Source organism: Abramis brama, assembly GCF_963993115.1.
Source record: "Abramis brama genome assembly, chromosome: 2".
Taxonomy (NCBI): Eukaryota; Metazoa; Chordata; class Actinopteri; order Cypriniformes; family Leuciscidae; genus Abramis; species Abramis brama.
Window position 1 is genome coordinate 52187578 of NC_139964.1, and position 17156 is coordinate 52204733.

The 17156-nt window shown below is 37.8% G+C and overlaps 2 protein-coding genes across 3 annotated transcripts in view; one reads left to right on the plus strand and one right to left on the minus strand.

The window, feature by feature from the left end:
* Nucleotides 1-4941, plus strand: part of chrna8 (cholinergic receptor, nicotinic, alpha 8) — a 97138-nt gene extending 92197 nt beyond the window's left edge. For both annotated transcript variants that reach the window (XM_084096246.1, XM_084096247.1), the window contains 4 exons: nt 606-800; nt 934-1020; nt 1146-1255; nt 3614-4941. In XM_084096246.1, the coding sequence (XP_083952372.1) occupies nt 606-800; nt 934-1020; nt 1146-1255; nt 3614-4156 (935 nt within the window). In that variant the 3' untranslated portion in view covers nt 4157-4941. The remainder of the gene's footprint in view (nt 1-605; nt 801-933; nt 1021-1145; nt 1256-3613) is intronic.
* A 97-nt stretch (nt 4942-5038) lies between these two features.
* Nucleotides 5039-17156, minus strand: part of dnah6 (dynein, axonemal, heavy chain 6) — a gene marked incomplete at its 5' end in the record, with an annotated part of 92682 nt that continues 80564 nt past the window's right edge. The window contains 10 exons of the mRNA XM_084096230.1: nt 5039-5375; nt 5738-5960; nt 6598-6749; nt 6912-6984; nt 11202-11387; nt 11540-11667; nt 11778-11907; nt 12022-12143; nt 15735-15854; nt 16508-16646. Of these exons, the coding sequence (XP_083952356.1) occupies nt 5272-5375; nt 5738-5960; nt 6598-6749; nt 6912-6984; nt 11202-11387; nt 11540-11667; nt 11778-11907; nt 12022-12143; nt 15735-15854; nt 16508-16646 (1377 nt within the window). The 3' untranslated portion in view covers nt 5039-5271. The remainder of the gene's footprint in view (nt 5376-5737; nt 5961-6597; nt 6750-6911; nt 6985-11201; nt 11388-11539; nt 11668-11777; nt 11908-12021; nt 12144-15734; nt 15855-16507; nt 16647-17156) is intronic.

The window sequence follows — 17156 nt, forward strand, 5'->3', positions numbered from 1 at the left end:
TGCCTCAGCTTTTACCTTAAACCACTCTGCTGGCTGCCTTTTTAAATATACTTTTTTTAATTTATTTTTTATTAAATGTTGGTCATCCTCAGGATATCAAACAAAATATCATATGAGCTGTTTTTTTGTATGAACTATTTACATTTTATTTTAAAATGTGGTTCAAAATCATGATCTTGAAATAAATTTTTAAATAAACATCTGAATTTAACAGGCAAAATTTATAAAATAAAATGGCAGGAGGTGTATCAGGGTTGCAAATGTAGAGTAAATTAAGCTATCATTCAGTAGGGTATGGAAGCCTTTTTCTGCCAAATTTCAGTAAAAAATACCATACTGTAAGTCTAATTATGAAACTAATTATGACTTAGCATCTCATTATATTGAAATGTCATAACATTTTGAAGAAAAAAAAGCTTAAAACAGCCCCTTTTCACGCTATTGTCTGTTAGAAAATATCTAATAGTTCTCACAACAAAAAAACATTGGATTTGTGCCTTTACTGCTTCATAAAAAGTAATGGGACACCAGAATGTACTGTATTTGTGGAAAATGCCTACTGTTGTACGACATAAACCTGATTGCATTCCTTTGTGTTTTGTCAGGGGTCCCTGGGAAGCGTAATGAGCTGTATTATGAGTGCTGTAAGGAGCCTTACCCTGACGTGACATTTACAGTAACAATGCGCAGGCGAACATTGTACTATGGTCTGAATCTGCTTATTCCTTGTGTGCTCATTTCTGGCCTGGCTCTGCTCGTTTTCCTGCTGCCAGCTGATTCTGGAGAGAAGATATCACTGGGTAAGATAAACATGCAGTAAAGCTTTATCTTTTTTATCATAATGACCAAACATGCATTATTGTGCACTTTTATGTATGAAGGAATGACATTATTTTATTTTGCACTTACTTTTTCCACTTTCCTGTCTGACAGGTATAACTGTCCTCTTGTCATTAACGGTCTTCATGCTGCTGGTGGCTGAGATCATGCCGGCCACCTCTGACTCAGTTCCTCTCATAGGTAAGTTAAGGGCTTCATTCAAATTGGAAATTTTACTAAATCTCATGAAGAACTACTTCTTCGTTGATGTTGTTTTAGACAGCATCTTGCCGATTTAAATGGTTGTGTCTTCTTTGGCTCTGTAGCTCAGTACTTCGCCAGCACCATGATGATCGTGGGCTTGTCAGTTGTTGTCACTGTCCTCGTTCTGCAGTTTCATCATCATGATCCACAAGGGGGAAAGATGCCAAGATGGGTGAGTGAAAACTCTTTCAATTGAGTAGTTCCCTTTCAAAGTGGACTTCAACACTGCATCATCAGCGTGACCAATGTCTGAAGCAAATGTGTAAACGCAACACTTTTATTGGCCGATGACAGTCCATGACATCATTACCGGAGCGCCCGTGAGAATAAGAGGGCGCATGTAATGCACGTCATCAGCTTTTTTGTCTTCAGTCTTTTTATTAGCTCATGTTTTGACACCTAAGGACACACATTGCGTTATGTGTTTGGGTGAGGAGCATGCGCGTTTGGTTCTCAAGGGATCTGAATGCGCCCATTGTGAAAAATTCACATTGAGTAAGCTCTGTTTGCACATGGCCCTATTTTCAAGAGACAGGCCCCGTGGTAGCCGTGGCACAGCGGAGACTGAAGTTGTGGGGATCGCAAGTCGAGGTGGCTGAGGAGTTTGAGAAAGGTATGGCTCTCTCGCGTTCCTCAGTCACTGGCTTGATTGATCTGCTGGATCAGGATGTACAGTCTCTTGAATCTTTTGATCCAGCAGATGTTTCTGGCACCATCCAGCCAGGATGAGGCGGATGTGGTTGAGGAGGGCGAGGATATCACTTGTAGTGAGCCCACTCAGCCTGCCAGCCCCACATGAGGAGTGTTGGAGGTGTGAAGGGGCGCGAAAGACAGGAAGTTGCTTGTGGCAGACTTAACAAGCGGTTCCTGTCAGGTCATAACCGCCCCGCTCCAATGAGCCTTCTGTTTATTCCTGAACTTCATACCGAGATGAAGTCATGGAGGAAGTCATATTCAGCTCGCATCTATCCTTTTCAGCATTCAAATTATTTGAATTCCATCTTCTTAGTTTGCCTCCCTCCACAACCACAGATGGGTTTTAAGTAGGCATATTGCCTCCCTTTAGAGGAATAGACCGGTTTATTTGACCTTGGTAGTAGACAATGCTAACAAGTTAAGGATGTTTGCATGGGGGGCGTCCCTGCTTGTTTTCTGACATCTCACTGCTTTTTGTGCATGATGTTTTTAAGACACTGTGTTAAGAAGTTAAACTTTTAAAATCCCTTTTAAAATTGAGACCATGCACTTTTTTGCCATTCTGTTGCAGTGTGTCTTGGATTTTTAAACAAAAAAGAAAACAAATATTACAGTTAGAAAAATGCAATGAACTTGCAAACATCACCACTCAAAGTAACTGGCATTTTTCACCTCATATAAATAAAGTTTATTTTGCAAACTTTTGCAAAAAGTTGAGTATTCCTCAACTTTTTGATGCTCTTCTTGTCATTCCCTCAATTTACTGGGTGAGTGTGTTTCTCAACTCCTACAGAGAATGTATTGGCAACGTCCGCTCACTCCACACAAGTGGATATCTAGAGCTAAGGCTGGAATACATTGCACAACTTTTAAAATCTGAACAGATTTTACACTAGGCATCATACAATTGCAGACTTTGTAAATAGAGGAAAGTCTGGGCATCATATAACTTGTGAGGATCACAAACTGCTAGACATTCAAGGCACTCCGGACACAAACTCATGCAGAAAACATGTGCCTCGTAGCTAGGAATCACATGACAAATGAAAACATAATATGTTATAAAATCAGCTCAAATCATGATATCTTCTGAGTAGACGGAATCAAAGTGTGAAGCTAAGTGGGCGAAGTCTCTGCCCATCATACACAACATGATTTTCTGAAAAATCTGTCAACATCGACAGCCCAAATTCGACAGACTAGCTTTGAATTTCACTAGCGCTGACTCTTACAGACAGCAAATTGGGGCAGAAATCTGTACAAAAATCATTTATTCAATTCCTTTAGGCTTTTTCATCCACCCTAAAGTCATTCAATCTCTTCATATTTTTTGTGAAGTGTTACTCCAACATTTTTTTTTAAACTTTTGGAACAATACAAACAATCAGGACTTATGCAATGTTTAACTTAAAATATGGCTTTCTGTTCAAGCAACTAGTGCTGCATTCACAAAAATCCAAATGAAAAAATTGCAGAAAATCTGAATATACACAGTATGTTGGTGAGTTGTAGAATGACTCTAGTGCAGTTGGCATTGTGATCTCCCACTGGAGAGGTAATGAGGTCTGTTTGTATTAAACTTTAATGTATCCTCAGCTACTCTTATGAGAAGAAAAGCTGTCTGGTGTTTCTTATTTGGTTCATGTCCAGTGGGACACACCTGCCGCTTGAAGCGTCTGAATTTTTAAACACACGAACCTTTATTGGATACTTTCTCCCATAATCTAATGAAATATACTGATTTCATACAGCATATCATCATAATAAAGAGTGGAATGTCTTGTTCACACATCTGAGTGCTTCATCTTTAACAGATTCTTCCTGTTCTTCTTAGGTGCGTGTGATCCTGCTCAACTGGTGCGCCTGGTTCTTGCGCATGAAGAAGCCAGGCGAGGAACGCAAAGCCAACAACAAATATGACCACTCTCCAGCGCACCATGCCAGCGCCAGCAGCATTCAGATGGGGGTAATGCCCGGTCAGCCGTCCTCTACCAACTCAGCCACCAACGGTCACATGAACCTGTACTTCGGCTACCACTCCATTGACAACGCTTGCTGCCCACCCAGCAGCGACTCCGGCATGTCTTGCAGCGTTGGTCGAGTCGGCGGGTCGCCAAACGAAGAGCAGCGGGAGGCAGTGAGGGTGTTTTCAGGCGAACAGGAGATCCATCACATCCTGGCGGAAGTGATGTACATCGCTCAGCGATTCCGTGACCAGGATGAGGCAGAGGCAATCTGCAGCGAGTGGAAATTTGCGGCAGCAGTCGTGGATCGGCTCTGTCTGGTGGCGTTTTCACTTTTTTCCATCATCTGCACCTTTACCATTCTCATGTCTGCGCCAAACTTCATTGAGGCTGTCTCGAAAGACTTCACATAATTGCAATAGCGTTGCATTTTCTTTTTTTGTTTTTAAAGATATAAAATATGATATAAAAAAACACGTGATTAAGTGTGAGAAGTGTCTACCACCAAAGTCGAGTCCTTCCTCTTCTCATCGTTTTGAGATCAACGTGAACTATTGTTACAATAATTAAGATAAAAAAAACTTGTCAAAGTTATGTATTTTTGAACTTTTCGAACAAACATACAGACCCTTGGACAAGCTGTTTGGGTGATATTGTATGTCTTTATAAACTGTATTTGGACTGAGCACTTGAGGGTTGGTTTTTGTAAAGATGTGTTCTCAGTGTGACAAACACTTTTAGACACAGCTATGTCTGTGAAGTTTATGTGAAATATAAACAACCAATCCCATAATCGCATTGGAAATAGGTTTCTTTTCATTTCTTGGCTTTAGTAATATTTTTGACATAATTCAATATTGTTAGAATGAAAAGTTATCACTGAACTGTAATATAATTCATACATTTTAGCAAACATTTTCTTTATCAAAGCAACAATAACCTATGTTAACTGTAGAATTAATAAGCTCTGTCATCATTTTGACATTTTTGTATAAATAAATATTACAGTTATTAGTGTTCAAATCTTTCATTTGTGTCCAGTTTGTCCACATAATCAGAGTGTCATTATTTTGTCACTTCATTCTGACCCTGTGCACTGTTGTATTATGTAAAAATACTATGTAAACACTGTGGATATAAGTAATTTAGTTAGAAAATATTAATTAAAATAAATATTTAATCAATTTATCAATTTAAAGTTCTAGGTGAATCCATGTATTTTACATAAGTACTTCTTGGCATTTAATTCGCACTTTCTGGATATTATGTATGTGGCTGTGTTATGTTTACCTACGGTAGTTTTGTTTCACTTACAACTAGTATTTCTACTACTATAAATGTATTGTAGGTGCATATATTCATTTTAGAGGGGAAGGGAAGAGAAAATCAACATTACAGGTCATTTTGATTTATAATTCATTTTTAATGTTTAATGTTTTTTTATTTTTTATTATTTACTGTTACTTGTGCTCAAAAACACTAAAAGCTCTGTTAAGAAATGATTTAAAGTCACGAAGTAAAGCTTTGCTTATTCATTGAGTTGGCAGAGTAGTGCAGAGGCTTTTGAGATCCAGTAGTCACTGGGCCGATTGGATGGCAACATCACAGTTACCACAAAATTTGTGGAGTGTCCTAATAGACAGAACAAAAACATACAATTTAATAAAAGAAAAAAGTAAAAATATCATAAATAAGACAACATTTCAAAGCTAAATTCTGATACTAATGGTTTAAACCGGATTTTTTTAAGTAAGGTTTTTGTTTTGTTTTTTACAATAGCCCACTGGAGGTAAATATATGGATGAATGTTTCTGCCTCAGAATAAAAAAAAGTTAATTGTGGGCTAAGTACCTACATTGTAAACAAAGGTAATTGTGAACTGAAGTTTAAAGTCACAATTGTGAGATTTAAAGTTAAAATTAACTTATTTTTATTTTTTACTCTGTGGCAGGAACAGGATAACAGTTTAAACTTCAAAAGACTTATAAACTGACCTGTAGTTGACAGAGTTCCAGCACGAGCAGAGGTCTTGTACAGAGGTGCCTCGTAGAAGGTGGACTCAGGAACATAGTTTTGCTGAGGTTCAAAATGCACCACAGGCAGCACGGAGTTCATCACCCTTGACAGCGCGTCTTCAATAACCATGTTTATGTCATCCCAGCGACAAGCATCCATGTACATCCCATGAACCAACACACCATCTTCCATGGAGGGAAGCTACAAAGGCAGACCATAACATATTGAAAACATTAATGATGTGAGATTTAACCATGACAACATTTTTTCCTTGATCTTTTGAAATAAAATAAAATAAAATAAAAATGCACTTAGAAAAACTACTGAAAGGCTCAAATTTCTCTTGTTCTCCTTTGAAATATAGGACAACACCTATTCTATGTTTTTTGAAAGCCATTAATAGTTTTGTTCTACAAGGATGCATTCAATTCATCAAAAGTGAAAGTAGAGACATTTATGATGTTGCAAAAATTTCTATTTCAAATAAATGCTGTTCTTTAAAACTTTCTATTCATCAAATAATCCTGAAAAAATCTTGTATCACCGTTTCTACAAAAATCATTACATTTTACAATATTACAATTATTTATTTATTTTGGTGAGCATAAGCCAAACCCAAACGTCTAAACGGCAGTGTAATTCAAAGAGGAAAATCATTAACAAGTAAGTTACAACTGTTATTTTTGCTTAAAAAAGGACTTCAGCAAAACATAAAAATGATATTCCTTGATCATGGGATGTTCATGTTTACAGTATATATCTAAAGGTTTTGTTGTAATCATATTCAAAAACATGTTAAAATATCTCTGCAAGTATCCCTGCTTGTTTCCAAGCTGACCTCCTTGTCCATGTCAAGTTCCTTCCCTGGCTCAAGGCTTTTCAGAGCTTCAGTGACAAGAGTCTGGTCTCTGTACACTGGAACCACGTTGAAACGAAAATTCAGCTCATCAATGGGCAGGTTGTATTTACGTGCATGATTCTGCAGTGCACCTGTGAGACAGAACCAACTCTTTATTGAACAAAGGTGTTTCAAATGACATTTGAAAAATCCTGTGTACATACGTTTTGATTCCACCTATTTTCTAGGGCCTAAATCTGTTTGGGATTTATTTTATTTTCCAGAGCAGGTATTAATGCAAACTTGTTTCTTACCTGTGAGGAATCCTTGAGGGAAAAATAATCCAGAAATCCAAAAAGACTTGGGCTGACCCCTTGTGATCCAACTCTGTTTACACAACCACACACACAACCAATGGTATTTTACAATCTTTTGAATTCAAAATGGAAAGAACAAAGGTCATTCAAAGTAAAACAAAACAAAAATCCATGAGGGCAAACAAAGTCAGCTCAAAGGTAAAGACGACTGTCTTGGATCATTTATATTTCAGAGCATGTGAAAAAATCAGTAACTAGAGGGTTGAAGGTTCTAGTTGATGGACACAACTACATACATAACCTTAACAAAGACCCTCAAATCATACAGCTTGGGGAGGATATCAGGATATTCCTAAGCTGATAAATAATAAATGCCCCCCACCCAAAAAAAGTTTTGTGTGAGAAAAAAATTTGAATTCTATTTATTCAGTGAAAATCTTGCCTTCTGGCTTAGCTCTCAAATCTCATTCACCCTCCAAACCTCCAACTTACTGCTTCACAAGAAATTAGACAAGAATGTCAATGAGCTATGTGTGCATGCATGTTCTTCTTTACCTCCTCCTTCCCCTGCTTTTCATCATATCATTCTGGAAGGCATTTAGTATAGCACAAGTCATACGTAGACTAGTTTACTTCTAGTCCTTTTTGACAGCCCCATTTCCCATGTACATCCATTATGTGGAAAAGAGCAGCTTGGACATTCTGTTAAATATCTCCTTTTATGTTTCACAAATGAAAAAAAAAAATGTACACAACCATTCAAAAAGTTTAGGTTTCAAAACGTTTTTTTGTTTTAAAAAACATTTAAATTAATGTTTATTTAGCAAGACTTCATTAAATTGATCAAAAGTAACAGTAAAGACATTTATAATGTTACAAATTGTTTCTGTTTTAAATAAATGCTGTTCTTTTAATCAAAGAACCTTTAAAAAATATATAGCACAGTTTCCACAAAAATAGAAATATAAAAATATTACTGTTTTTATTGTTCAGATGAATGCAGCCTTGGTGACCTTAAAGGTGCTCTAAGCGATGTCACGCATTTTTTAGGCCAAAACTTTCTTTGTCACATCCATCTCCTCACAATCCGCTAGCTGCCTGTCCCCTGAACACACTGTAAAAAAACGCGGTCTCTGTAGACAGCCCAGGCTCCACAAACGGCAAGAAAAACAAACAGGCCCAGCCTTGGCCACGAAACATAACAAACAGTGTTCCAGCCAATAACCGACACGAATGATTTGGGGATGGGGGTTGGGGGGTTAGTGCGCGTGCACATGAAGGGGGGTGTGTGGGGAGTGGAGGAGAGAGAAGCATGAAGAGGGAAGTTAGCTAGAGGAGAGATGTCCTAGACAACGACTAACGTTAAAATTGTATATTCTTGAGAATTTTGGTATGGCCGACACATGACCAAAGAGACGACGTTCCAATGAACAAAAACAAAGAATAGGGAAAAGGAGAAGGAACGTGAAGTCCCGAATTTACATCGGAAAAGCGTTCAAAAGGTGGCGAGAACTCGGCCGGCAGAAGGGCTTCCAATCTGACATGCAGGTGGCTCTGTTTTTCCTGGACAGGTGGGTAAATCCAGTTTGTTTTTTCTAAATGGTTCATGGCTGTTTTAGGAAGCACGGAAGGGAGGGGGAGGGAGAGGGGGAGGGGAAGGGATGAGGAGGCCTCCGTTTTGTTTGACTAATGGCGCTTTTCTACTGCATGGTACGGCTCAGTTCGGCTCGGTACGGTTCGACACGGCGCGGAACGGTTCGGCTCGCTTCGCTTTTCCACTGCGTGGTACGACTCGACTCGGTACGGCACGGTTCGGTTCGCTTTAGCTCGGTTGCTTTTCCACTGCAGTTACTACCGCTTCAAAGTGGGTGGGACTGATCGTTATAGTTGCCGTCTCTACTGCCATGATATCATCATATTAAATGCAAATTTTTCATTCCGTGTTTCCCCATCCACTCCTCGGCAACCAACGAGAGGAACGTCTGCACCTCGTCCACTGACCACGATTCAGACATTTCTTTTTTTGAAGTTTATACTCTTTTTTTTTAAGCAAATACTTTTAAAACAGGCGCTACAGCGTGGCTGTTGTCTACTGGCTATTTAAATCTAGCGGGTTTAGTGTCTCGTGTCGTAAATACAATGACGCTGGTAGTGATGATTCTGTCTGACCAATCAGTGATCTGCAGTGTTTTCACGTCACATTTTAGTATCGGTACGGTACGCTTGGAACCTCAACAGAGGTGGCACCATTTAAAGCGAGCCGAAGCTAGCCGTACCGTACCGTACCATGCAGTGGAAAAGCGCCAAAGCATGCCGTACCGAACCGAGCCGTACCGTACCATGCAGTGGAAAAGCGCCATATACTTCGAACGTCAACAAGAAGTGACGTCACCCAGCATCGCTTAGAGCACCTTTAATAGACTTAAAATCATTTTCAAAAAACTTACAGACCACAAACTTTTGAATGGTAGTGTATGTGTTTGGAACGATATGACAGTGAGAAAATGATGACAGAATTTACGTTTTTGTAAGAACTATATATTTCTGAGGAGAATAACAGCAATGGGTAATTAAAGGGATAATTCACCCAAAAATGAAAATTCTGTCATCATTTACTCACCTTCAAGTTGTTCCAAACCTGTATGAGTTTCTTTCTTCTGTTGAACTTTCATAGTAGGAAAAAAAATAGTACAGAAGTCAATGGTATGCCGTCAACTGTCTGGTTACCAACATTCTTTAAATATCTTTTGTGTTTAACAGAAGAAAGAAACTCATACAGGTTTGGAACAACTTGAGGGTGAGTAAATGATGACAGAATTTTCATTTTTGAGTGAACTATCCCTTTAAGTTTTCTCTCTCATAAATGATGGTGGGCTTTTATTATGTAGTGTACCTCAGTCTATTCATGCTGATGTAGAGGAAAATGTCTCTCTTCACTGCTGAAATTTAAACTAGTCCAGTTACATATGCTGAGCCTGTTCGCCGAGTTCAGAAACACAATTTTTTTTTTAAAATTCATCCATATTAACATAAGCTTATCGTGTGTGTCTGTGTGTTATATAACAAGAGCACTCAGACCAGCCACACGGAACAGCACATCCAGTCAGAGATAACCGTTTGGTGTGCCCATCAACTCGTGCAAGAGAGCAATCACCATATATAAGTCCCAGAGAGTGAGGTGAGGATATACAGAAAGAAATTGTATTTGTTTATGTAGCCTCTTTGATTGTGGTTCAGAATGGCTGTGAGCCCCTCTGACTCCATTCATGAACTATAATAACAACAGCACACAGCTCATATATCGCTGGCCTTTACTGGAATCCCCAACCCTGAGGAAATTGTCCATGTACAATGAGAGTGAACCTCCTGAATACAAAATTTTACAAAAAAGTGTGTGTGTGTCTGCACACATGCATGTGAGTGGAATCTTAAACCTAAGACTATTTTTAAGGCCTTGCCTTTCTGAAATACGATAGTACAGATTTGCAGATTGGCTTCAAAGCCTGTGAGCCATGTATTAAAATGCATGATGCATTGCAAATGCCATGCAAATGGCATTGACTTGATTTGAACCTGGACTTTAAAGTAGATTCAGTACACTCAAAATGTAGGAAGCCGAACAATTTGAATATATAATCATAATAATAATAATAATTCTAAGTCAGAAATATTATATTATTGTAATATAACTGCACAGTAAAAATAAAAATGACATTTAAAAATAATTATATTAATAATCTTATTTTAAACTACAGAAGTAAAATTACAATACTTATTTTTTTATTTCTTCTTTTGCAAGAGTTAAAACCTTGAGCTTTTTATGTGTTGGAAAAACTGCAGGGAGACCTTTAAGCTTTTGTGTTTAGTTTATAAATGCTTCTCATTAAAAAATCAAGTACACTTCTGTAAATATTTGCACAAAAATTTTGTAAATTATGCAAATGTAAAAAAATTAAGTGAACTTGGCACACAACTAAACTCACATCACACACAGAGATGGATGTCGCAGCATTTACTATGAACCGAGCCGCTCTGAGATGCTAAAAACAGATTATAATAATAATAGCCTTTTGTGATTTGATAATTGGACTAAGCCATATGCAATTTCGATTTTAGTTGACTGACAGATGCATTGCCAAAGCACTGATGCAAAACAGTGTTAGACATCTTTTTTGTTATTATGAAAAGTGTAAAATATTTTCAGTTCTTGATGAAACTGTGGCTGGATAAATGATTGGGCTGACACATCTAGGTAATTAATGGGAAATGCTGGTGACATAGACATACCTCTACAAATGCTGTGCGCAGGGTGAGATCTCTAACCCAGCTGCCGAGAGGTTTGAGAGATGGGTAAGCAGCATTAGACCAGTGAACAGGAACTTGGTTATTCAGGAAACTGTTATAAATCTTCTCAATTTCTTCTGACATCACCACTAGACCTGCTATAGCCTTCTGCAGAGTACATAGCGAAGTCTGCAGGAAATGCATGCACACACAAATACAAACAATTAAGAGTGGGAAAATTAGTGTGATCATTCATTCATTCATTCTTGTTTGATTAGCAGCTGTAATCAATTCATCATGTGGTTTACAATAAAAAAACTGTAACAAAACCGGTCTCTTACCTTCAGCACACGCAACAGGAAGTTAAAGCGGTCTACTTCCTGACCAAGCACAGTGGTTAGGGAGTTAACTCTACCATTCGAATCTTGCAAGAACAGACTCTCCACTGCTGCATCCATATCTAATTTCTCTGCTCAGATGCACAAACATCATCCACAGACAGGTTAAAAAAACTCATTATAAAACCGATGAAGTTACAGTAGACTTGTGTGCAGGGAGATACAGGGGTTTGAGACTAACCAGGGATCTTTGCTAAGATGGTGTCAGCCAGCTCATGGACCAACTCATCATTGCTCTTCCCTCCACCAGCTGCTGAGGAGCGAGGCTGGACTTCCAGAATGGTGCAGATTAGTGTCATTGTCTCCTGCCTCTGTTTTCAAAGATGGAAAGGAGACCAATGTGTGTGATATATGTCAAGTAGCAGGTGCTCTTCATCTCAAGATTTTTTGTTATTTTGTGTACAGCAAGAAGAGGTGAGAGTTACCTGGAAGGCCAGATTAGCGTTTTCATGCATGCCAAAGACCTCTGGATCATCAATAAGAGGCAGATCATCAATATAATTCTTATACTCAGTCAAGCTGTCTGAATCAGGAGCAAAATAAATCCCTGCACAAAAGGAAATAGAGCCTTTGTTATTTAAAGTTGAAGTGTGTAATGATCTACTGGCACTACCATGGAAGTAGTGGAACTACAAAATATATAAAAAGGTTTCGCAAATGTTACACTCCCCCCTCCCCTCATGCTTTTCCACTCTCAACGGCTTTGTATGAACAGTATGCAAACTTAACTTTAACTTTATTGTCCTTGAAGGCACATTTTTTTATGTAGATAGCAGTATACAGTACATACACAAACAGCAACACAACACACACAAAATAACACACATTTATTATTCATTTAAAAAATAAAGTCATTTAAAAACATGATTGCAGAAGGAATAAAGGAATTCTTATATCTATTTGATTTCCACAAATGGAATTTAAATCTCCGGCCTGAAGGAAGCAGTTGAAATTCAGTACACAGTGAATGGGTGACATCGGAAAGGACTAACTGGCCCTTCCTAGTCACCCTACGTTCATAAATTTGTGTGATAGTCCTTAAGTCAGTAGTAAATATACTACTCAACTTACTCCTATTCTTTACATTAAGACTGCCATACCAACAAATAATGGAAAAACTTGAGACAGATTCACTAAAACAGGTGTAAAACATTTTCATAAAAGAAACACTCAGATTAAAAGCTCAAAGTTTCCTCAGAAAATACATGTGCTCAAATGCTTTCCCTCTAATAATGTCGGTGTTTGCCTCGAATTTTAGTTTATCATCAAATGCATCGAACGGCAATTACACTGAATAATTTTTCTTCAGACCGTTGACTTGTCACCATTGGAACAAGCCCAACATAGAAGTTGCTAGCCATAGAAAAGCACCTCTTCAGCGGACCGAATCACAAGCTGCGTTTGTGAACGCGCAAGCAACTCCGCTGCAGTTGCGTGTTCCGGTGAGAAGATGAACAAAAAGCTGAGCTTGTGACGTGAGGTGCTGTCAAAGAGGATTTCTTTTTTTTGTAATTGGCACTACTATAGAATCTTCTCAAAGACAAGTGACTTCAGAAAGTTGCAATGATTTATTAAAAGTAAATGAATAAATCTCTGAAAGCTACTCTGCACAAGTCGTCAACAGTCTGCCACCAATGTGATCAGGGCCTGGACTTCCTAACCTTAACCTGACCAAAACAACTATGTACATCAGCTCTGCAGATTTTAAATTTAAAAGGAGTGTCCAGAGTTGCTGATTTCCCACAATAATCAGATAATTCAGATGTAAAATCATGAGTATCAAAACGTGAATAAAATTAGTTAAAATCATCTGCGTAATTCGTAATCGAGTTTACATCCTAAAGTAATACTTTTTGTCTTCTGTTTAGTTCCAATTATGGACTTCACTCCATCACAGGCTACATGAAATTTCCCCTTTGTAAACAGTTTGTTCTTTTTCCTTGTACCGCAATTTAGCTAATTTCACCTCATTTCTGGGGCCTCTCTGTACCGAATACTATCACCTTGTTTAAAATAAATATTCCTTAGATCAGTGGTCACCAACCTTTTTAAGCCCAAGATCCCTAACTTTGGCCTTGATAAAAGGCAATATCTACCTATAGATTTTTTATGGCCGATTTATTTTTCATGTCAAATTGGCCAATTCCGATACCAGCTGCCGTTTTTTTCCATTGAAACTATTCTGAAGACAGTCAGTTTCCTTCAGAGATACATTCATATAAATCCCCACCCCAATTCAATATTTACATGTTTCTTCCTATATTTCTAGCATCACAACCAGTGATCTTGCTGTGCCTGTTATTTTCTCTGCTGCGCGTCTTCAGCATGTCATATTTTCACACAAATACAATTTCGGGAAACGATAGCAAGACAGTTTGTGTGCAAGTCTGGAATAGAGATCAGCCAAAATTAAACTAATAACCGTCCAGTTGCCGATCATGTGTTTGGAGCACAAACCGGTGCATCTCTACAAAAAAGTTTGCACCACAACAATTATTTGTACTCTCACAAATGCTCCCAAATAAATTTTGAGGCTGCACAGATTCAATGGTCGCCATTTCGAGCCTTGATAATGTGTTTTTGTACTTATTTTTCTGTTATTTTCAGGAGCTACCGGGACAGTGATAAAGATCTACCAGTCGGTGGGTTGGCGACCACTGCCTTAGATGATTAATCACATTTTTAACATGTTTAGTGATCCAAGGCTTGTTATTCGGAAATACTATACAAGGTTTCTTTTGAAAGACCAAATCTTAACAAAATGCAATATAATTAGTCACATCTAAATTGGATTTAAACAATTCTCAATCAATACATTCAAAGCATCCCATTAGCTCTTGAACTGAGTCATCAGACCACACAGGAACTAATCTTTTCTGTTTTTTCCCTTTTCAGGACAGGTTTATAAACAGGGGCCAGATAAACAACATGATGGTCAGACAGGCCCAGAGGGGCTCTCAAGGACGACTTTAATAGACCCATAACAAAGTTTCAGATATTTTCCACATGTGGTAGGACAATTCACATATTGATCAAAATGGCTGAGTGATTTCTCCATTTTACAATGATTAAAGTCTCCCCTCACAATGTTAGGTGCGTCAGGAGAGATGCTTTGCAAACAATACACTGTTTTACATAAGATGTCAGATGTATTTTTTTTACATTAGCCTTTGGGTGGATGTATACAACAGAGATGAATATTTGTGGAAACTCCTGGGGCAAGTAAAAGGGGCGAAGCGCGATACCAACAACAATTAAATTTTGGGACTCACACATATTCCCTCAGAATCGCAGACTTGCACCAATGTTGGTTAACATAGATGCATACATCTCCACCCAAAGATTTTCCAGTCACAGTGGCATCCCTGTCCAACCGCAATGGGACACCGAACGTCAACAATGTCAGCTTCTTCTTTGCAGTCAACACTGACTCAGAAAACACTAGTTTATTAATAAACAATTAAAATGTCTCCTTGCTATTTTTTCCCTGAAACATTCATAATCATTAGGTTACTTTTGCCAGTGCTTTGCGGCAAGCTTTATGCATGCGCTTGAGCGTGAGGCATATATTCCGCCCTACCTAGCCAGTAACAAAGCTACCTAGCCAGTAACATTTAACTGAAATATCTTAAAAGTCCATTTTACCAAAGGTGACCATTGGGGAAGTCAATATACCAGTACTTGTGATTATAGTCGTCTCAGCACATTAAAACTGGGACAGTACAAAGTATTTCAGCGTTGGAAAAGTTGGAAAAATACACACTCCTTCTTTAATTTATGTAATTTGCAAGTCTGAATACCAGATGGAATATGGAATTTAAAGAGTGAAGCTGAATCTATGTCTGTATTATTTACCAATTAAGAGTGTGTGTGTTGTGTGTGTGTGTGTGTGTGTGTGTGTGTGTGTGTGTGTGTGTGTACGTACCTACTTAACCATATTTTGGGGGCAAATTTGTACCCAGAAGTTAGCGAAATCTGACAAAACTTTATTTGGGGACAAAGTGCCCAGAAATGTTCAGAATGTTTTCTGTTGGGGTTAGGGTAAGATTATAGTATTTAGAACAAGCTGTATATAAAAACAACAAAAGTCTATGGAATTTCCCCATTTATCAAAGTAAACGTGTGTGTTTGTGTATACCTGATTTAGAGTAGGTATAGCCGTCCTCTAATGTGGCTGGGGAGAAGAAACTCTTGAGTATGGTGCGCAAGCATCGCTGATCCCAGGCATCCGTCACCCTGCCTCCATACGTAATCTCACCTACAGAGACAATAAAACAAACATACCACATTTCAATTCATTGCATGACTGACTGACACCTTGCCAAAAATTAATGAGACAATTTGACATTGTGTGAAGCTTCTTTAATGAGTCTTTCCCAAAGCCTCTCATAACAAAATTACTGGAACACTCTCTCATAGTCCCCGCACGCCATCAGCTGCACCAAATTTGATGAAATTTCACCAGCTAATGGTCTGTAAAATGATGCCTACATATGAGAAATGCATTTGTAACAATTCTAATACATTTTGGAAATTTTTGTGAAAGAATCCAAAAGATTTTTTGAAAACTATCAATGATATTACACAAATATTGATATTTATTTAATTTATTTAACAGACAAACACATAGAAACAAAAACATTTTACCGTTAAATTACCAGTACTGGTATGATTACCGGTATGAGCATGTACAAGGTCAGAATGCGTTGAAACTAAAGCGCTTGCCATCTAGGTGGATTAAGGATCAGTGTTTAAAGATCATTTTCGATGATTGACATCACAGTTTACCAGTGTGTGTATTTGAATGAAAAGGCATTCTGATAATTTTACGGTGATTTTTCCAGGATTGCTATGTGAAAGGGGCTAATGACTGATGCTATAAATATTTCTGCAATAAACACAGACATATACCTGTGATATATATAAGAGCATCCCAGGGTATATGTCCTTTATGGCAGTAGAGGCTTTGGTTGAGAAGAGCACACTCTCTGTCGCTGTCATTGAATTCATAACGGATGTTCCAGCCCAGAGGACCAAATTTCTTCCTCTCCTATACACACATGAATGCATAAACACACAAAGGAAATCACATATAGACAGAAGAGAAGGATTTAGAGGATGTGAATAAGTAAAGCAATCCTGAACATCTATTGTACTGCAAATAATTGGTCATTTTATTTCAAACAATTGGGTAACAATTTCAATGAAGACTATGCTTATAAATATATATATATACGACTGACTTATAAATACGTTCATGGAACCATACAACTGACTAATTAATAAATATAAATCAGTGTGTAATTGATTATGAGAATGCGCATTGAAAATCAGTGGATAATGGATTATGAGCATGTCCATTGAAAAAGCAAATGCATGACTTATAAGTAATTATAAAAATATTAGAAATGTAACTATAACTGTTCTTGTAGCACAGTATAGGTCTTAAGTCTTTATAAATATATGTATAAATTAGTAATACTTATAATGAATTATAGCTCCATTTATGCTTATTTATAAGCAAGGTCTTCATAGAAAGTGTTATGAACATTTGTTACCT